This window comes from Gobius niger, assembly GCF_951799975.1.
Source record: "Gobius niger genome assembly, chromosome: 15".
Lineage (NCBI taxonomy): Eukaryota > Metazoa > Chordata > Actinopteri > Gobiiformes > Gobiidae > Gobius > Gobius niger.
The window spans coordinates 23,022,904-23,044,924 of record NC_136866.1 but is presented as its reverse complement, the minus strand read 5'-3'; the positions used below and the strand labels follow the sequence as shown (position 1 = coordinate 23,044,924).

At 41.9% G+C, this 22,021-nt stretch overlaps 1 protein-coding gene across 1 annotated transcript; it reads left to right on the top strand.

Moving 5' to 3' along the window:
- The first annotated feature begins 6,640 nt into the window (after positions 1–6,640).
- trib2 (tribbles pseudokinase 2) lies at positions 6,641–20,293 on the top strand. The gene is made up of 3 exons (XM_079571913.1): positions 6,641–6,961; positions 11,026–11,318; positions 18,374–20,293. Exons 1-3 carry the CDS (start codon positions 6,701–6,703, stop codon positions 18,846–18,848), a joined length of 1,029 nt encoding a protein of 342 aa, XP_079428039.1. The 5' UTR covers positions 6,641–6,700; the 3' UTR covers positions 18,849–20,293.
- Positions 20,294–22,021: the final 1,728 nt, after the last annotated feature.

Here is a 22,021-nt window from a genome sequence, read left to right as displayed (position 1 = left end):
ACACAACCGCAATGCTTGGGCCGCACAACTGCACGACAAATATCAAACATGTCAGAAAAAACTATGACCATATGATCTTCAGTCATAAGTTCATTGTTTGCAGCTAAACACCGCCCTGTACATTGCACAACAGAGACGCACAGAGCTGAAATTTGGCCTGACCTAAAAAATGTCATGTTAGTTCAATACATACTTTGGAAATGCCCATATCTCCATGACTACTTTAACAAATGCTGAATTGTGAATATATTTTTTCTACTTAATAAAGATAAAAAGACATGGGTAAGAGCAAAGTGGTTCAACAGTCCATAAATACTTACAAAAAAAACGGACAATGCTAACCAGGAAGCTACCATTAGCTCCATGCTGCATATGCTAACGTTAGCTACGAGTGCCGGTTTTCGCTTCTACTGGACAATTTGCTGTGAAAAAACATCCATACAGACCTGATTTTGGCTTGACCTTATTGGTGTGACAAATACATTTATAGTTCTGCAGAAAACTGAACTATGAGAGGTTTACTTCCCCCTCGGCTAGGCCTTTGTATGACTCTCTCTCTCCTGATTATTTGATTTCACTTGGCAGGGTTTTGGGTAAACATAAAACTTTGCTAACAAAATGTTGCAACCCAGCACAGATGACGGCTTAAGAGCTTTTTCCCACAACGTTTTAAGTGAAGAGAAATTAAAGCTTTCTTATTGTTGTAAACCAGTGCCTGACTTTTCGATATTTGCATTAAAACTGACGATCCTCCTTGTCCTCCTTGTTCACATCATAATTCTTCAACGTCAGTCACGGATTGTCATGAATGACTAAACAAGCTTCTAGAAACTTGGAGTAAAACGACCGGATCCGTTTCCAAAGGGCAAGTGATCCATTTAGGAAGTTGGTGATGAGTAAATGCGCTCAGGGACTTGGGATGACCGGCTGTACTTGTTGACCTCTGTTATCGTCCCGGAGGTGTCTGGGAGAGGCGGAGGGGCCTGTCTGGATCATAGGCGTGTTGCTAAGGATTTCTTCGAGTGCTGCTCTCCTCTGAAAATGACTCATGAATGGCAAAATGGGGCAAAAGACTAAAAAAAAGAGTCATTGGGGATTGCAATTTAAGAGCAGATGTGGTTTGCCCTAGAACAGACATTCAGTAAGTGAGTGGGCTGGGATAACACTCATGGCCCTTATAGTGACATACAACAATAACCTAACAGAATTGAGACTACATATAGCTAACATTTAATTGCATCTATAATAAAAAGTCTAATGACCCCAGAAGAAAAAAATGTATCTAGATGTACCAGCTGGGTATACAGGAAGAATCCATGACCATGAAAGACGGCAAAGTCAAGGGTTCGGTCAAACTTGCAATGTTCATCTGCAACACACCTGTCAAGGTTTCGGTTTGACAATAGAAAAAATAAAATTGACAAATATTGTACCTCATCAACATTTGGTTGTGACTGGATTCACAAAAATTCTGTGTTATTTTTATGGCAGAAAGTTCTTTCTACTGGCCAACATCATGCTTACATTTTCGAATATTGTCACCACTTTTGCATACCTTTCAAGAGAAGATAATTGGACCTTAGTTCATGAACATCTTCTTAAGAAACTTCTTAAATTCCGTAATTAGGCAGTGTCAGGAAACTGCACCAGATTCACGACACATTCTTAAGTAGGGAAAATGCTTTGCACGTGTGATCTGAGTTTGGTGAATCCCTTGGAAGTGCGTGTGATCACTAATAAGCAGATGTCACTGCCTATGATTCACCATATGAGGACAAAAAAGTGTGTTATGGTGATAGTTTCCTGCCTCAATATATCGAACTTTAGATTTTGTTATCATGCCAGGGCTATTATCCCGCCAGTCCTCAAAACCTGACCATTACAAATAGCAAATTAGCCAGGTCCCATCTCGAACAGTTTATGCCTACTGGACGTTGTGATGTCATCTGAAACCCCACAATTGGCCTAGTAAAGGTTTTCTTGCAGTGGCAGCAAGACTTAAAGGATGTATGCGTTCAGAGGCAGATTGTCCCCATAGGGAAATTTATTATCCATATGTGACCCATTCATCCTGCGCCGCTGGGGCCGCCCGTCACCTGAGAGGCGCCTGGGGGCCATTCTACAGGAGTATCCAGGTGGGGGATTAGCCTATGTGGTGCATTGCCTTCCAGGTTGGAGGGGAAAGCGCAATGAAAACCCATCTAAGCACAGGCCAGGGGCGAATCACAGCATATTGCTCAGTGAGGCAACGCCGCTAACCGCTTTACCGCCAGCCTGGATATGGTTACCTACTTTATTATACCTGAAGCAAGTCACACAACACAAAACAAACAACACATATGATAATCCAAATTTAGCCTGTACAATTTTCACACATAAAGCCAATCTTTAGTCTTTTTTTCCACTCTGCAGACCACTGACACTTCTAATTTGAAAGTCATAGTCAAAATCTGCCTTTTCATTGGTAAAACAGTACAGAAGATGGGTCAAGTCTCTGATAGATTGCCCGGAATGATAATAAAAAAGATCACAAAACATTAAAGGGTCAACTTTGTACACCCATTTCCCACATTTGAGGATTATGGGTAATGTTAAAGGAACAGGCCACCATTTTTCCATACTGAAATATGTTCTTACCTGAGCTTCGACGAGTTGATGCGTACCTGTCTGGTCTTTGTGTGAGCTCTCAGTCATGCAAAACAACCAAAGATGTTGTTAGCATTTGGCCTCTCCCAATGTATTCCTATGGCTCCAAACGGGGGTGAAGTTAGAAGCTACCACACTCTTCCACAGGCACACACAAAGATCAGACAGGTACGTATCAACTCGTCTAAGCTCAGGTAAGAACATATCACAGTATGTAAAAACGGTGGCCTGTTCCTTTAAGCTACTACTGAAACCACAGCTGCCTTGGCTCCCAATTCATCTAACTGTATGAATTTATGTCATTGTTATAATATGATCAAACTAATTGCGTGAAATGCACTAAGAATGAATTAAGCATGTGTCATACTGTGCAGCCCCTGCTTTAATACTTCAAATACCATTGTAATATTTCACCTATTGTATGAATAACATAAGGCCCATTGTTCTTAGCAGTGGGTGTTTCACAGAGCCTATATGATAGAAGCCAGCTATATGCATGAGCGCTGGGATATTAAAGCTTGTGGGTGTAGTCACATTCTGCAACTGTGAGCCACCGTTGTGCGCCGTGAGGCCTCTGCTCTGTGTGAAAAATGCATTTATTTCCATGTCGTTGTGGGGGCTTATTCGAGCATCGCGCAAAAGCTCGCAGGATTTCGAGGAGTGTGCGCCTATGTGAGTGGAAAATGAATAAATTTGGTGAAAATATCCAATTTTTCTGACAAGTATTGCTAGTGACATAAGATTAGCTTTCTTTTTTTCATTATTATGAGCAAGATGCAGTTGACATTTGACATATTTTTCAGGGGCATTAACATTTGAGAGCAGTCAAGGATATGAACTCCAAAGCAACTACAAGAATCACACGCATTTCATGTTGTAAAGGTCAAAATGACAGGACAAGCTGCATGTTTATACACAGCTTTGTGACATTTCAGCTCGTCGCCATTCAAATAAAGATTTAGAATAATTGAAGATGTTCTTTCTTCAATATGTATAAAATCATGTGCCTGTGCTGTTGCTTGGAGAAAAAAAAAACGGAGAATAAAGGTTAAACCGAACACTTCTGTCAGTGTCTCGCGTCCAGCTGCAAGCATTCCACTTACCGCCCGCGATCCCTCCATGGAATTGCACAATTCCACTGTCATGCCGCGGTAATCTAAAAAGAACAATGAATAATGAGCCCTTCCATCCTCCACTTTATAACACTTCACAAAGAAAACAACTGTTCCGGGGCTATATCTCTGAAGCGAGCGGCAAAACGCAAAGCTTTTATTAAAAATGATGGATCGAAGGCGCTGATATTGTGGCTGTCACCTTCAGTCACATTCCGACACATTAAAATGATTTGACACAGATGGCAGATCCAATTCTCACTTTATCTGTAATCGCGTCCGGGTTTGTGAGGAAAACATTATTTGTTTTTGCATTTTTCATGAGAGCGACGCAGTGGCAAAGAGGTTCTTAAAGCCTTTCTGTGTGAAGTGTGGATGCTGGGGTAGTGTGTGTGTATCCTTCAGGTGATTATTTGTTATATGTGTTACAACATGCAAAATTAACTAATTCTCCAGAGAATAGTCCAAGACCTAGCAACAAGCTCCTCTCCCTCTACGTTGTTGCTCCTGACCAGGAAAAAAAATGATTAAATGGAGAGGACAAATGCTGGCGATAACATATTTAAGATGTGGGCTATGCTATTATCCATATTTTTGGCTAACCCTTTGTTACTATGAGAACTGTTAATTTCCATAAAGCTTGAAACACAGATGACATGTAAATGAATGCATCCCATACATGCATGGCTATATGTGCATAACACACTGTTCACGGAATCCCCTTTGTTACTTTGAGTGGCATTTGGAGTGGAAACACATTTGTAACACAGCATGTACAGTAGCTATATCTCACCTGTCTCCCCCTCCCTCCCTCCCTTCCTTCCCTCCCCTCGCTGTGAAAATTACCGGGACACGCTGCATTTAGATTCACGGGGGAGTCGCCTCTCACATGCCTGCCCTGCATAATGTAGTTCAATACAGCAGCCAATGGGGTTCGCCCCCTGTTAATGATGTAAGGGGGCGGGACGGTATGCGCGCGGAGCTGCCAAAGTGGTAGAGGTGGAACGAGGGACAGTCCGACGGCCATGTTGGAACGGTGCACACATAAGAGGAAGCTCGATTTACTTTTGCTGTTTTGTTTTTGAGACTTTCTTTAGTAATCTATGCTGCCTCTGTTGTCTGCGTTTAATCACGAGACATTCAAAAATATTGAACTGTGTATAAACAAAAAGTGATTTATTATAGTTTTGTATTGTAGTTTACCACCACCGAGTATGAAGTGAATGCTCAATTGTCTCATGTAAAGCGATTGTGATTATGCCTGTGAAAGGCACTAAATAAATAAAGATCTTCTTCTCCTTCTTCTACAGCCTTATTGTCAGACTTGTCAGTGCATGCGCCACATATAGTTGTGACTTGCAAATTTACTAATCCTGCATAAAGCTATATATTTCATTTGTATTAAAATATCCAGTGGCTCTCCAACTTTTAGCTCCATGCACCAACGAGAAAAAAATACTTCCTCTAATCGAAACCGGGTCTACAGTAGTTCTAGACAAGAACTAAACCATAAAAACTTAGAACATTAGTACCGCCAGAAGTACCCACCGTACCATAGTGTCAGAAACAGATTTTTGCTAAATCTGTGAAAAAAGGCTCACCATTTTTAATCTCGTTGATGTTACAACCTGACCGTAGGTATGTCCTAACATGTGTATCACAAGCAATTCAAACGCAAATCCATCACGTTGCCTCAATTTCTTCACGTTTTATCGGATGCGTTGACCGTCACAAGATGGCGGCCGCGTTCTCTCGACAGCGGCGGTTAACGCATCCGCTCTAGTCCCTCCACGCTCTGCCTACGTCAGGAGCCCCCTCCGGCTCTCTCTCTTCTGTGGAGTCGGAACAGGCGCAGTGTGCGTTTGCAGCCACTGAATGGACTAGATTCCCCTCAGCTACGTAAGAAGAAGCACACAGCGGCACCACACGAGAGAGGGAGAGGAGGATGTCCTGCTGAATCAACGGGATAGGCCTGGGAAAGTTGGCCGGCCGTCCCCCTTCACTTCCTCCGGGCTCACGGCAGCACAAAGCACCGCCGCGGTTTTTTTTTTTAAAGACCCACACGGGTTTTCTTCCATTTCCAACCCCGGGGAACAAGCGAAAGGACTCGGCGCACACAAAGAACCACGACCGCTGCTGCTACTGCTGCTGCTGCTGCTGATCCTGTGATACATGACAATTGCCGTGCACGGATAATACGATCTCGGGGAACAAGGCCGTGCACTGACCTACTAGGACTAGTTTAGCAAACGGAGGCTAAAGCGGTTAGCTCCTGCACCTGCTGTCTGTCGATTTTACGTGTCATTGTACGAAGATAAAAACACAGCGAAGACCTAATTCTGCTTGTGGGTCATGGTCGCACTTGCAAGCTGCATACGTGAATTTGTTTCTATTTGTTTGAAACGTGCCATAAGATTTACCTGCAAGATAAGCTAGCGAACGAGATTCTCGCTTCATTCATTGAAAAAAAAAAAAAAAAAATCTTGACTTTTTGTAGCCTTTTGTTGGAAGATTTTTTTTTTTTTTCCCCGTCGTGGAAAAAGCTCTTTTGTTGTAAATGAAATTGCAGCAGGTCTGTAAAACATAGTCGACTCGGCTAGTAGTTCTAATCCTGTCCTTTTTTTTTTATTTTTTATGTTGCATCAGTCACAAAGGGGTGCACAGTTTTAACATTTATATAAATCTATGAATTTGCACATGAATATACGCCCTATTTTGTGAATGGCCACCCACTTGCCAACGTGCAAATACTAAGCGTGCATATTTTTCCATTCGAGGAGAGCACTAGTTTATATATTTACCCCGTGTTGAATGATAAAGCCCTCGGTCTGATCTCAAACATTGTCATCGAAGTTGGGGGGGGGAGAGAGAGAGAGAGAGAGAGAGAGAGAGAGAGAAAAGAGGCAAGCAGCGATTTTTGTGGAGCTATTTCGCCATTCCCCATGAACATACAAAGGTCAAATCCTATCAACATTTCACGTTATGGGAGATCGCGGCACAAAACGCACGATTTTGAAGAGCTATCTTGTCTGAGGACTACAGAGAGTTTCAGCCCCAACCTCGGATCGCCCAGCCCGCCCGAGACACCGGATTCCTCCTACTGCATATCCCGGATTGGGGACTACCTTTTGTTGGAGCCACTGGAGGGAGACCACGTTTTCAGAGCCGCCCACCTGCACAGCGGGGAAGAGCTCGTATGTAAAGTGAGTAGGCAACAGGAGAAGTATGCCTTACCTTTTTTTTTTTTTATGCAACGCAGAATTCCTTCCATACCCCCCAACAATCCCAACTGAGTAGACCTATTATATGTTTTGATATGCAATCAGATGCCCTCTTCAGTGACCATTTAAACTGCAGTACAACTCAAAATTACTCTGAGTCAGCTTACAAGTGGTCAAGCGATAAGAATAGGTATGTCATTCATCTATAGTTGTTGGGGAAATACATCAAATAACCCAATGACTGCATTACCTCTGGCCACATGCAGGATTTGAACACGCAACCTAAATGCAAACGCTGTTAAGTTTGTAGGCAGGACTAAAACCCGTAACATTATGCAACCAGAATGCCCTGAACACCTGCTCTGCGTGCAAAACATGTTCCGAATTGCATCATTCTTCACTGGGATCCCCTTTATCTTTCAAAAAAGCGGTAGATAGTGTCACTGTGGTCCTTCAAACTATCAGTATAATGTCCAAAAAACACACCGAAACGACAACAAATAGATTTAAATCCCATTCCTAATACGTCAAGCCCGCGGTGAACGTAGTTTTTCATTCAATTCTTGAGTGGAATTGCTACAGCAGAGCAGACAAACATGAAATGGACTTCATTTATGATTGATAAGCAATATGGAAAGCCTGTGCTCCTCCTTGACTAATCAGGAATCGGCCACATGAATAAATCAATACAATTTATAACCAAGTGCTTAATATGCAAACAGCCCAGCTTCATTAACTTTGATACTTTAGGCTTTCTTGGCTGTTGCACAATGTCACGGCCGGCTATTCTTTTCCATTATAATGCAATAAGTGCACCGTGGATGGTGTTGTCTTACGATTGGGTTTCATAAGCCTTCGTCTACCCGGTGTGCGTGTGTGTGCGTGTGTGTGTGTGTGTGTGTGTGTGTGTGTGTGCTTTTTAATAATTACTCAATTTGTAAATAGAGCCCTGGCGCAGCAGCCCAGTGGAAAAAGTGAATGGAGCGAGGCGAGCTGCGTGGTTTGGGGTTGCATGATGTAACGTTGACAAAGGAGTGAGTAACCCGCTCAGACTCACTCCCTCGCTGCTATTCTGGTTTAGCCATTACTTCTGTTGCACTCGGCGGCTGAAAAATGCACTTTCCGTGTGTGCGAAAGTGCACTAAATCAACTTTTTATTCTTTCGTTTTTTATGGAGGAAGTTAAAAATGATCTTCGATATGTAATGCGCAAGCAAAAGTCTGGACGTTTTTGATCCCCTCGCCTGGCCGTAACCGCGCACAAAAGATCACTTAAGGCTTTGTATTTTAGGAAACAGAAGCGTTGTTTACACATATTCTCACACTGTACTTTCGTGCAGCAAAGTAATGACTCATTTGGAAGTTTCTAAACCTGTATTGTAGGGCTGACACTAATCATTTTGGTAGTCGACTAGTCAGTGATTACTTTAGCAATTCATCCACTACCTTTTTGTGTTCCTTTTGACCAGATGAAGAGGGATGATAAATAACAAATCAAGAATATTATAAACAGTATTGAGTTGTTGCAGCCTGCCTATCTTTCCTCTACTGTAACACCTAATAATCTACCCACCTATCTACAACCACAACAATCCCAAGCCAAACATTTACATCTTGCCTCATCTTAGTTGTTTGCCTAGTGTTTCTCAATCATGACACAGTGAAAGGCAAATCGACTTCATTAAAAAGCGGCTCAATAGATTGACGGCGTAGTTTCTACATGCACCATTGCCTCACCTGTCAGGCCTTATTGCCGATCCATCATTTTTAAAATGTTTTGACAGCAACATTTGGATAATGCCCTTGCTAAATGCTGCTTGACCTCACCTTCCAAAGCCCTGGTTACAATTTTAGGAAACCACAATTTACAAGATGACTCAGTATCTCTTGCAAACAACAAAGTCCTGTGTTGTTATGTATAAAACGTGCAAGCCTTTTAGTTGCGACGCCATATAAACAAGTTCAGAAGCTAAATCTTGTTATTTTTTTTGAGCAGATATAGCACAAGTAATAAAGACCAGATAGAGTCTTTGTTTACTGTAAAGAAGAGGAGCCGCCTCACCTGAGATGAATGTGCTGAAAGTCAATTGGAGGTTACTATGGAAACAAAAAAAGAAAAAAGGCCCCACCACAACCCCCTGGGTATAAAACTCCAGTCAATTAGATTTGCAATTTTAAGGCTTTTATCCTCCAGCCTTTTCCCCAAGTCCGTTTTGACATCAGATTTAGACAGTTTTGGTGTCACAGAATGTGCTGCTGACTGGCTCATTTCCACATCCGAGTAGGAAAATATTCCCCCTTTGGCAGATGTTCCATTTTCCCATTCACTGACCTCAAGACGACCACTTAATAAGATGATTACCTCCATAAATCATGAGTGGTTCAACCTCAGGTTTGAGGTTGAGTGGTTTTGGGGGAAAGGTCTCGGTGCGATTTTTCTTCACAAATAGTGTGAATGCCAGAGCAGTATTGTTCTGATTATGCTGGACTGTGCACATTTTAGACACACATGAACTGAACCCCAGGCTTTGAAGGTGTTGCTGAATATTTAGAAAGCAGAAAACTGAAAGTTAGATTTAGTGAAATGACCGATACTTGGGCTTCAGGGTCATCTGCATATTTTAACTTGACCGTTTTCTTTATGCAATTAAATTAGGCGTTCTCTGGTTTAGACATGGTTTAGATCAGTGGTTTCCAACCCTTTTTGCCTCGCGTACCCCTTGAGTCGTGGATTTATACTCTGAGTACCCCCTACCTTGAGGATTTTGCCAATATTATTACAAAGTGACCAACTAAATTAATATTATACAGTATTTAACAGTGTGTTGTGTTCAAAATTAAGCTAAAATACTCAAACCATTTACTGAAAAACATAATTAAAACTAACTTTCCTATTGAAATTCTACTTTTCTACGTTTCACCTTCTTTTTTTAATCTGAATTAATTTCAAGTACTCCCTGCTAAGTGCTCAAGTACCCCCACTCAAGTCCCTGTACCCCTGGTTGGGAAACACTGGTTTACATAATCATTTAATTTAGTTCCTTTTTGGACCCAGTTTTGTCCTAATCTCGATCTGGGCCTTGGAGGCACTTGGAAAATATTTTAGTGGAAATATTTTCTGAGATTTTGTGTAAAGTTTGAGAAACACTCTTCTAAGATACTCTCAAATACTATACATTTGACTGAAAAACATCTTTTAATGGCTTTCCTTCGAAAATAATGTGCACTTGCCAGACAAAAACGACAAAACTCTGAAATCATTCCAAGTCCCCTCTCCAAAGTGCTTGAGGACCCTTGGTTGGCAAACGCTGGTCTACATTACAAAGTTAGCAGGTGTTATTCAGAGTAAAATCTCATTAACTGAAGACGGGACATTCTGTTCCCTAAAGAGAGCATTATATTACCTACAGTAAATAACTGCCGCCTTTACGCTGAGGTAATTTCAATCTTTAAATGTGCAATACTTTACTATTGCAATAAAGTAGGCCCTAAATATTTTACGGTAAAGGAGGCATATGCCAAATCGACTTTCTTGCGCTTTAATGTTCCCTCGCTAAAGACATACCTGGAGTAGTAGTTTCTTCTTCTACAGCGTCCAGAGCCGTGGGAGGATATTTTTGTTATTGGGTGCTGAGAGACAAGATCGCCCCCAAAAACCCTATTTCTGTGTTTATTTCCTATTTATTATTGCCTGTAATGCGTAAACCACCAGGGGGTGCTGTAGCCCCCTCAGCACCCTGGGTTCCCACGGCCTTGACAGCGTCAGCAATTTGTTCTGTATTTCCTGGATACAACCGCATCTTTTCTAAAACCCAGAACTGTCCTCCACATTTTTGAAGCCCATAATCCAACATTATAAACCACACCGTGAATCGAAACTGAAAGTTATTCCTACAGCTGCCAGCAGGAGGAGCCCCAGTTAAAGTCTTCACCAGCTCTTATTAAACATAACATATCAATGCTGAGGCACCTGAAATACTGTTTTAAAGTAGGTTTATTTTCCAGCCCCGTGACATGTCCACTATAACGTTCTCGTCTCGTCTGCAGGTCTTCGACGTGGGCCGATACCAGGAGTCGCTGGCGGCCTACTTCGCCCTGGGACGGCACCAACACATCAACCAAATCCTGGAGATCCTCCTGGGGGAGACCAGAGCCTATGTGTTCTTCGAGAGGAGCCACGGGGACATGCACTCTTTCGTCCGCACCTGCAAGAAGCTGCGGGAGGACGAGGCTGCCAGACTGTTCCATCAGATAGTCTCAGCTGTAGCACACTGCCACGACAATGGACTGGTCCTGAGAGACCTAAAACTCCGAAAGTTTGTCTTCAAGAACGAGGAGAGGTGAGTTCTGCTGACGGTGCGGAAAAGCACTGTGTTGAGCTAGGGCCACACTATTTGGAAAAATATCGAATTGCAAACATGTCCAGGAGCATTAAAATATGAGAGAAAAGTGAAATGTTAACTTGTAAACTAATCAGAGAATCCCATGCCATTCAGAACATCTAAAGGACTTGATGTATTTAAACATATTTTGAAGTTTGCAAAGGATATTGTACAGGCTAAATAACTAGTCTTTGTGATTTGGTAACTGCAACTATTCAAGGTACATTTCTCGATTCAATTGCACTTAAAGTGATAGTCTGTAAGTTTGCAAAGGGAGAAGAGATAGTGTTTTGAAAGTAAGCAATCAAATTCCTCCCCTCTTTAACCCGAAAGCCCGTCTTAGTTTGCAAAATGAGGAGAACAGGAACAGAATTTTCAAAGGCAAACGATCAAGCTCCTCCTCCTCCCTCCTGATTGGATCTGACAGGCCGGTTCACAGCAGAAGCTCGTCTCATTAGTCAAAGCGGGAGGATACTAGACTCTAATTAGTTGCCGGGATCAGGGAAGGAGGGACTTAACAAAAGATATTATATATTTTATTGCGTACTTTACATCAAAATGCAAGACCAGGTGTTTGATTTTGCAGTTTATACAATTTGTAATACACTTCCAGACTTCCAGACTATCACTTAAATGTGCTGTCATGAATTGAACTGTGATGAGTGGAATAACAATGTTTCCTCTTCGTCTCTGATGGTGCATGAAATACTTGTTTTTAACTTGCCAAATACTCGTTTTAGAGTTAGAAATGTCACTTGTTGCATCTTTTTAATCCACAACTAGTGATTATTAGTAAGGTAGAATGCTCATGATAACCCAAGCAGTAAACCAATACATTGTCAAGCTTGTGTAGACACTATTGGGAGAAAATAAGACTTAGAAGGCACAAAATAGTCTCTTCTCAACCTGCAAAAGTGGAAAGATTACACAATTCAGTGCTTTTATGTCAAATTTGCAAAAACAGCTATTTACGCCCAACCAACAACAATGTTATTTTTAGCTGAAAATGATAGGTTTTGGTGGAATATGCGCTCATTTGGGTTCAATGCAACAGATGTTTCGGTTCAAAAGTGCATTAAAAGCATATCCTGCCCGCGCGACTCCTTTTGAAAGCTAAACGCTGTTGACATGATACTCTGCCCGTTACCTGAGGCCTCTCGCTTTACCCTGCACAGAATCCCCATCACACAAAACAGGCCAGACGCGTCTCTCTCGGCGTGTTCTGCAGACTACAGGAAATACAAGCCGCTGTGGTTCCCTCCGGCTATTTCTGTGCATAAAACTCGATGCATTCCTTCCAACGTGACCAATTGATTATTTTTGTAAGGTCGCACTTTCACACAAACAACCGATAGTAAGTCAAATACTGATATGGTGATTTTTTTTTTCCATTGCAAAACACGGTGTTGTGAGGATCAAGGCGAGCTTACTGTACAACTAAATGTAAACGTGTACTGCCCCCTGGTGGTAGAAAGGGATAACTAGACTTGACTCTGCTCTTGCTGCAAGGAATAAAATAGACCTGTATTGAGCTCAATCATATGGAAAAGCTGTTAAAAAAATGACTCAGTGGCAGATGTAGCTTTAAGGTAGATTCATTCCAGAACTTTTTAAGCAGATCAGACTTTGTGTTGCATGAATGGGGTCCAAACTCATTCCTGACATTCCTCCAATGCCCCAACTCTTCACAGCACGGACGATTTTATGAGCATGTTTCGCAACTAGTCTGCAAGTTCACGGTCACAGATGCTTTGTAATAGGGCTGGGTAATATTGACAAGCATTAACATCTCAATATTTTTAGGGACTTTCTCGATAATGATGATGAAGCAAAATCATCAGAAATGTGCAAACATTAAAATTGACATTGCTTTGTCACTCAGAAAGAGAATCGCCCTGAACAGAATGCACACATTTCCCCCCTCCATATTTTGCCATTAATTCCCAATTTTTTCCCCATATCTTGCCATTTATTCCCAATTTTTTTTCTATATTTTCCCCCATATTTTGCCATTGTTTTCTATATTTTTGCCCAATATTTTGCCAGTTAATCTCGTTTTGTACCCTCTATTTTTCCATGTTTTCCCCCATATTTTGCCATTTATTCACATTTTTTTCCTCTATTTTCCCCCACATATTTTGCCATTTATTCACATTTTTTTCTGTATTTCCCCCCCATATTTTGCCATTTTTTTCCTCCAGCCCCCTCCCACATTTTGCCATTTATTCCCAATTTTTTCTCTATTTTTCCCTCTTTCCCCTTCCCCCCATTTTCTGACTACTTCCCCCAATTTTCTTCACAATTTCTTTCCTCATTTTCCTTCCCCACTTTTTTCCACATTTCTTAACATTGGCAATAAACACGATATTTTCAATTTGCATATTTCCCAAACAGCAATTCCGATATTTTGTAGACCATATATTTCCCAGTTCTAATTTATAATACACAGACAGAAGAACAAAACAAACCTCTTTCCACTTCTTGAAAAAAACATCAGGTATTTGGCCTTTTATATCTGATCTCCTCTCAGTTTGGAGAAGGGGGATTAAAGACCGTTTTGAAGCAACCAAACATTCTGAAATTACAGGTGAATGACTTTGTTGCATTATCTTTCAGGCGATCACTGTGCTGTGTGTAACAAACCTCACAATCAGCAAACTTTCAAAGCAGTTCCTCCGCACGTCACCCTAAGGATAACCTCTCTGTGGGTGACGTTATTGTTTGGCCCTGGGGAGTGGAAAGAGAAGTTGAGCCGTGTCATTTATTCACTCTGGCTCCGGTGACCTTGCCCGGCGTATCACTGCTGCGGGGCACTGTGTGTGTGTGTGTGTGTGCGTGTGCGTCCCCCCCCTCCAGTTAAATAATTGATTCTGGGAAAACGCTAAGAGTGATGGGGCAACAGGAGTCTATTGGGTCACCTTTACTATATAGGCCCTGTCAGGAATCATCTTTCACCCTTTCAGTCGGCTGGCTCGCTGCACATGAGAACAGAAGACGAGGTTGCTGCTCGGGAGGCACACATCCAAAGGTCTGTCCTGGCAGCGGCCCAGCAATGGGACAAGGAGCTTTATAGTAACGCGGGAGTAGATAAGAAAACTGGCACCGGCGCTGGTCCCCGGGTCATTAGAGCTGCACCCTGAGAGGAGGGAGTGAAATATCTGAGAACACGGTTACGATGGCAGTACTTCGGTAATGTCCCGATAGGCCATTGTCGCAAATTAGGTTCATTTGTATAAAAGAAAAGTCAGTCTGCTAATCAAACTGTACCCATCACATTCTTGCAAGCTTCATTTAGGATGTGTAAAGAAAGGAATATGGAAGCAGGGCTGCAAAATACATGATCTTTACCTTGCATTGAAAAAGATATCCCTGAGAACCTCATCTGCACATAGTAACTTAATAATGTGCCAAAGTTGCGCTTTAGTCGGGGTTTTCCTAATTTATACATAATTCTGCATTGTGTCTGCCCTGATTTGAGCCTTGTCTGGAACCAATGTGCTATTTATTTCAATTAAAGTGAGCATTATATCAAGATTATTGCAATATTGGCTATAGGTCCATCTAACGCTGATAAAAGCTGATATCTCCGGAACTGAAAGTGATAGACTTCCCGTTGTTTTGCATCAAAAGAGCTCAGTCAGAGCTTTAAAATTAGTTCAAGTTTGTAATGCCTCAGAAGAGGCTCAGAGCCTATTTTACATATTATATATATTCAGAACCATTAGAGATAAAGGTGATTTTTTGTCTTTTAATGAGCTCCCCCTGAAGTACCTACTATCGTGATAACAATATTGAGGCAGGAAATTATCGCATAAACGATATTATTGACTGCAATAAACATGAAATATAAGTTTTGCAAAGAAAAAAAATAGGGAGGGAGAATGCTAATTAATGTACAGCCGATAAATAATATATAAAAATATATGGTTTATCTGTTATTCATTGAAGTCGATATAGTGATTATCGTGACAGCCCTTCCTACTAAACCTGAATGTCCTGAATAACTCTGCTCTCTGCCCCTAATAAAGCGCCCCCTGCTGTCACAGCACAGAATTATAGACCAGACATTTAGAAATATCGGCATCGTCCTAAGAATAACCCATATCGGTCGACCTCAGATTTGTTCCTCATGTGTTTGCTTCCCTATTTGGAGGAGGTGGCATTATTGTGATGCATTTGCAACGTACTGCACAGCCTTAGTCTGTACTAAAGGGAAACACAGACTTGTAATGAACGCAGCACTAGGGAGCTACTATCAGCAAATATGCACTGCTCTATCTCAGTGCTTCAGTTAGACATTAGTGTTCTAATAGAACAAACATGAGCAGGCCTAATGTCTCAGGTAGTATATTTGTGAATGTGTTATGCTTGTGTTTCAAGTCTGCTCATTTAAATCGACCACAAAGCACTTCACAGTCTCTAAATAACGTATGGAGCTGTTACCATTAGTTATTTTTCGTCATATGAACCCGTTTTTTAATTTTTTTAGATCTTCCAAAGCTCAAAATTCCTGTCCCTCACTGATACGTTTATGAACTACTCCACCGTATTCGTCCATACACCATCTGCCAAAGAAACTACATCAGACCCAGACCGAATGTGACCGGATCTCCAAACACGCTTCCGCCGTTATCGCTGCGATCACAGTGGCCCAGATGAAAACGGACACGCTGTTTTAAAAATCCGCATCGTCAGATCCTCGAGCGTCCTCGCCGAGTGGGACTTACTTAAGACGATCAGCCACCCGTAATTGTATTCCCTTTTTTTTTTTTTCTTCTTCTTCTTCTTCAATGGCCGCGGCCTTTTGGAAAGTCTATTTGTACGTCGATGTTCCGCAGCCAGGCTTTTATCTCCGTGAAAGGAAATGTCAAACTTGAGCCCCACAGCATTATGTGCTCTACTTGCTCTGATATCCAAAAGGGACAGATCTGAAACACTTAAGACGTCCATCAGGGCAAATTACAAGGCTTTGAGGGCGTTTGAGTGGACTTCTCTCTTTCACCAGCATGTCTTCCACTTCGTTTGCAGGAGTGGGACGAGAAGGAGAACTTAAGATAGTGGCGTATTGAGAGATTACAGTATGTAAAAAATGTCTGAGAGTAATTATTTGTTTTATAATGGTATACTACACTCTGTATATATATATACTCTCTGATATAGTGCGATTAAAGCAAGGTCACTAACAATCTACAAACAATGCCAGTGATATAGTGCGATTAAAGCAAGGTCACTAACAATCTACAAACAATGCCAGTGATATAGTGCGATTAAAGCAAGGTCACTAACAATCTACAAACAATGCCAGTGATATAGTGCGATTAAAGCAAGGTCACTAACAATCTACAAACAATGCCAGTGAATGTGGATGTCACTGTAAGATAACAACACACATTTTTCAAGAAACAATGGATTGAGTCTGATCCTAAACTAGAAAAATCTTGATCCCTTTTTGTCCAAATGCACCAGAAGATAATATTGGATTGAACTGTGAGCTACTGGCGCAAGATTTTCTGCAGAAAAACGAAATTGCAATTTGAAATGACACGAATTGCTGATTGCAAAGACTGTTGTTGCGTCTTGTTCAAACACCAAATATCCCGTCTCTATGGAGCTTTATAAAACCAGCTTATCCTGTAGGTCAATGGTTCTCAACTGGCCGGTCGCTGAACCTTCTTTATTGAGTTAAAAGCCTTTCCCAGAGTTTTTCCTTAATATCCATCAACTAAAGGAGTAAAAAAAAAAAAACTAGTGCTGAGCTTGAGTGCTTGAGTTTGTGATGGGTCCTGACTATAGACAGTTAAATATTGAAGGACCCATAGCGTTCGATGCGGCTAACGAAGCTCAGTGTGTTTAAAGGTTTTTTTGGAGCCAGCTCCTCTATATAGAATGGGGTGAAAAAGTTAAAATAACTAAAGTAAAAATATAGGCCGCTGATGCGCATGTTCAGACAAACAGTACAGAATGACAAGCCTGTGTTCAATAATGACAATGGCGACTGAAAGGAGACCAAACGTTTCAATGTAAAGTCCATTGGAGCCAGCCGCCATTTCCTTATGGTTACAGGAAGAAGTCGATCACAATAAGTCCATTGTTCATTTTACAGTCCGGTACATTTAAATGCAACAGCTAAAATGATGAGTGAAGGAAGTTACTTTTAACAAACAACATACTCTTGCTCAAATTTCCCCACATTAGAACAATACACAATCTATAGCGCCCTCCTCTGAAGGAGTTCGGCTTCCACCTTTCCCCGACATTCAGAGTAACTCCGGGGGACAGCCACGTGACTAAAATAAGTTTGGTATGGAATCACATAACGTCTATGTAAATACTTTAGAATGGAAACTCCTTTTATCTGTTGCAGCTGAACCTGAGATTGCAAAGCTCCACAGTTCTGATTGGTGAAAAGCTATCATTTAAAGGGACTATACAGAGTTTAAAAATGTAATTATGTATTTTCCTCCCCCTACATGTTCCAGCCATGTCCTAATGTATAGAATGAGCTCAGACCTGTTCACCACAACTGCCTCTAAAATCCTGCACTGTCACTCAAAAAGGTTTTAATTCGGGTCCGTAGTGCCGTCATGCTCGAGCTTAATATAGAAGCTACAGTTAAGCATGAGACCTGAGGTGGCAGTAGTGAGTATAAAATGACTAACTTGCATCTAGCCCCTTTAAATGCCAGAGACAGAAGACGAAAAAAACCTCACCCTCTTGAGATGAGGTTATTGCCGTTGCCAAAAACTCGATTGCGATTTGATGTCCATAAACCTTGGAGCCCTAGTCCTGATGCCACTCTGGTTTACTGCTTCTGGATATGTGAAAAAATGCTCTTGATGAATTAATTTTCAGTCAAAACCTTTGCAATTGGGCATTTTCTTTAAATCGTTCAGCCCTAATGAGAAATAAGAAAGCTCAATGTGTATCAACACTTAAAATTAACATTGTAACGTCCTTTATTTGAGTAGTAAAGCTTCTATTCCCTAAATAGTTTCCCTTATTCTGTGTTGCAGAAGCCTCGTGAAGCTGGAGAGCCTCGAGGACACGTACATCCTGGACGGCCTCGACGACTCTCTCTCCGACAAACACGGCTGCCCCGCCTACGTCAGCCCCGAGATCCTCAACGCCAACGGCAGCTACTCGGGCAAAGCGGCGGACGTGTGGAGCCTGGGCGTCATGCTGTACACCATCCTCGTGGGGCGCTACCCGTTCCACGACGTCGAGCCTGGCTCCCTGTTCACCAAAATCCGCAGGGGCCACTTCAACATCCCCGAGACTCTAACGCCCAAGGCCAAATGCCTGATCCGCTCCATCCTGCGACGCGAGCCGGCCGAGCGCCTCACCTCGCGGGAGATCCTGCAGCACCCGTGGTTCCTCTCCTCCGGGGCGCTCGGGGGAGTCGCGGGTCACGGCAGGGCGGAGAGGGAGCAGGAGCAGATGGTGCCTGAAGTCAACATGGAGGAAGAGCTGGAGCAGTTTTTCAGCTGAGTTTAAAAAAAAACATCCAAGCACAAAAAAAAATGAAAGGGACACGTCACGCCACGGCCGGCTCGCCACGCTCACAGCAGAGCCTGTAGAAGTAGAGAAAGATGGGTATTTGTCACTCTTATAAAAGGTGTTACCATTGTGTTTTCCTTTTTTCGATCATTTCTTCGGAAAACCTCGAGCTCGGCATCTGACAAATAGCATCTACAAAAGTGTCACCTGGTTTTTAAGCACTTAACGGTGTTGCCAGACATGCAAGTCGCAAACGATGTAGCAAATGTTCTTTCGGATCTGCTTGGTTTAATGTGGTGCTCTTGAAACGGTAGAACCATTCGCCATTTTTTTGACACTATGGGAAGCATGAAGGGACAAAAGAGCAGGAAACCAAGGAGAGCGAGTAAAGCTGACCAACTGCAGCACCTTTTCCATTAAGTTAAGTCTTCTCGTCATAGGTCGTCTTTCTCTTCCACATCCACTCAAACTCATTATTTCAGTGAAGTTATCTTTTGTTGTTGTGTTTTTTTCCCCCCTTCATTTCTTTAAATCCTAACATAATTATTTTCCTCAAGCTGGTTTCGACCTCCACACCTCATGCTTTTGTTTTTGTCATTGTGTTGAGAGCTTCATCACTCCCAGAGCTCACTGCAGTTTCCTGGTAATCCCCGAACATCATGCACTTACTGTGTTAGTGAATGGACAATTGAAACCTCTCAATTGAAAACTAGCTTCCTCTTATTTAAATTAATTCTTCGGTTGTAGACACAAAAAGAGCAAAAACATTTATTTAAATTGTAACAGTGATATATAAATATATAAAATAAATATATATAAGTATATTTAAAGTACATTGCAGGGTTTTCTTTCTTCAGAGATTCCTTTTCATGTATAATGTAGGCAATATCTTGACACAGGACAGGGACAGTCTGTCTGAAGTTTTGTATCCAAACTCTTGTGCCAGTATTCAGCGGCAGCGCCCCAGTCTCCTCTTTTCTAACAGATATATTCACTCCAGGACCGTATTAGTTTCTATGCCTGCGTAGGTTCTGTGAACATGCTCAGAATGAGCACAGTGGACATGTTTGTCGTATCTCAATGTTCTTGAGTTGTGTTTTTATCTAGTCATGGCATGTGCCCCATGGATGCTATAGCCTGCCTAGCAGGGGAGGGAGGGAGGGGGGTGCTTGTTTTCTAGGAAAAGTTAAAAACATGTTCAATTTGCTTCTTTCTGAGTTGCTTTTCAAACGTAACAACTGTTGCTTTTCTGGTTTTGTAGACAGAGCTACTTCTCTTTAAGTTGGTGCTGATTTGGTGCTATGTTTAGTCCTTTAGTTTCATGGAGGGGGTGGTGCATGGTGGAGTATCTGCCTCACATGTTCTGATTGTATTGTAACAGACTCTTGTGTTTTGTCCAAATTTATTCAGTAAATAAATTGTGAACTGCTACTTTCTCTGGACTTTTGTCTATTCTTTACACACCAACATAACAAATAACTAAACCAACACTTTCTGCAAAAGCTCCCACCGATTATATTTACATGATTCAAACTCAATAGCCTCACCTTAATCACCCAAAAGCCACAGATCCCTTTTTGCGTTGTCTCGGCACTTCCGTTGTATTGACACTTCCGGTCGAGCGCAAACGGAGAACGAGGGAAAATATTCTCCGCTCAAATCTGATGTTAAGTCGATTGATTTCGTAAAATGGCCAATGTTCATTTGCACCAACAAGTCAACACTGGCCCGTGTCTCTGCGTGGCCTAAAAACGGCTTTGTTTTCGTGTAGTGACTGATATTATGTTTGCAGATAGGAGAAAATGGGCGGGCACAATTAATGGCGGCGCCCACGCGAACTTCCGGAATAAAGTGATTACTTTGCTGACTTTTATTCAGTAGCAACACATTTAAATGCATGAACTAAGAAATACTATCAGTGTCTACTCTTCTGTGTTTTAATAGAGCCTCTTCTCGCTCCCTGCAGTGACAGTCCTTTGAGCAGTCAGTCCACTTGTCTGAATAATCTCGCGCACGAGCCGCTGAAGGACTCTTGGAGTGATTTCATTTTCCTGCCGGCGCAGAGTGGCCTTTATCTGCTGTGTTTCGTATTCCCTTGTACAGTCTCCGACTCCACACCTGCTGACCTCACGCCGGCCCTCCGCAGAAAAGTCATTTGAGGTTTGATGTTTTCTGAGTATTCCACAGTGTGTGATTACGGACCACATTTTGGAGAGTGTGGAGAACAGGCCCAGGGCTCTCCATCTGTCATATGTCCACAGTGTAATACAAGGGAGGCGCTGTAGTTACAAGCAGCACTTTGATTTGGGGATTTGAGGCCAGTCTGCTCCTGAAACATGCAGCTCCCCCCCCCCCCTTCCTTTACAGACAATGCATTTTTAATTTCCATGCACATACATTAAATGGCAGAAAACCTATTTATGCAACTGAATTCGGGAAAAGTCGTCTTATTTCCTATTGAAAGGCGCATTAGTCATACTTTAAAGCAGCACACCTGAGCATTTCTTTTAACAAATACAAGCCCATCCACCAAATACCAACCAGAGAGATTATACTGTCATTTCAAATAAGCTCTAGAGAGGGAAAGGAGATAACAGCAGAAGGTTAAAAGGTCTGCACTCATATTGCAGCTTACATCCTCCAACAAATGAAGTCTGCCCTCTAGTGGCAGCTGCAGTGAACAGGCGCAGTATTATTCTTCATGGAACAAAGGCAACAGTGACAATGATATTAGCTCTTAAATGTCCCAGTGTTCAGTGCTGGAAGAAGTATTCAATATTGTTACTTAAGTAAAAGTGCAGATACAGGACCAAAAATGTACTTAAAGCCGGGGTACCTGATTTTTCCCACACAAACTTTGACATTTTTTTTTATTTGGCCCAAACTGGTTTCTAGCACTCACAATCCCTCCTGCATGTCCGAATTGTTCAAGTTAATTGTTTATATGCACATTTCACGCCCTTGTACAGCTTTGAGCAGTGGAAAAGTGGGGGGAAAAAAGGTATTTCTATCTTCTATTGCTCAATAAATAATTAGGTTAAGACAATTTAACAAGATTTGTTTTTTTGCTGTGTTTACAACTCACTCTGAGGTGGTCAGAACAAATTTACTTTTCAACAACAACAAGTCAGGTACCCCAGCTTTAAGTCAAAGTAAAAGTATCT

What these genes read in the sequence shown, in the direction of transcription:
- trib2 (XM_079571913.1), top strand. Translation starts at nt 6,701, where the DNA reads ATGAACATACAAAGGTCAAATCCTATCAACATTTCACGTTATGGGAGA. An exon ending in GGGAAGAGCTCGTATGTAAA is followed by an intron (nt 6,962 to 11,025) that starts GTGAGTAGGCAA and finishes TCTCGTCTGCAG; the next exon opens with GTCTTCGACGTGGGCCGATA. An exon ending in GTCTTCAAGAACGAGGAGAG is followed by an intron (nt 11,319 to 18,373) that starts GTGAGTTCTGCT and finishes TCTGTGTTGCAG; the next exon opens with AAGCCTCGTGAAGCTGGAGA.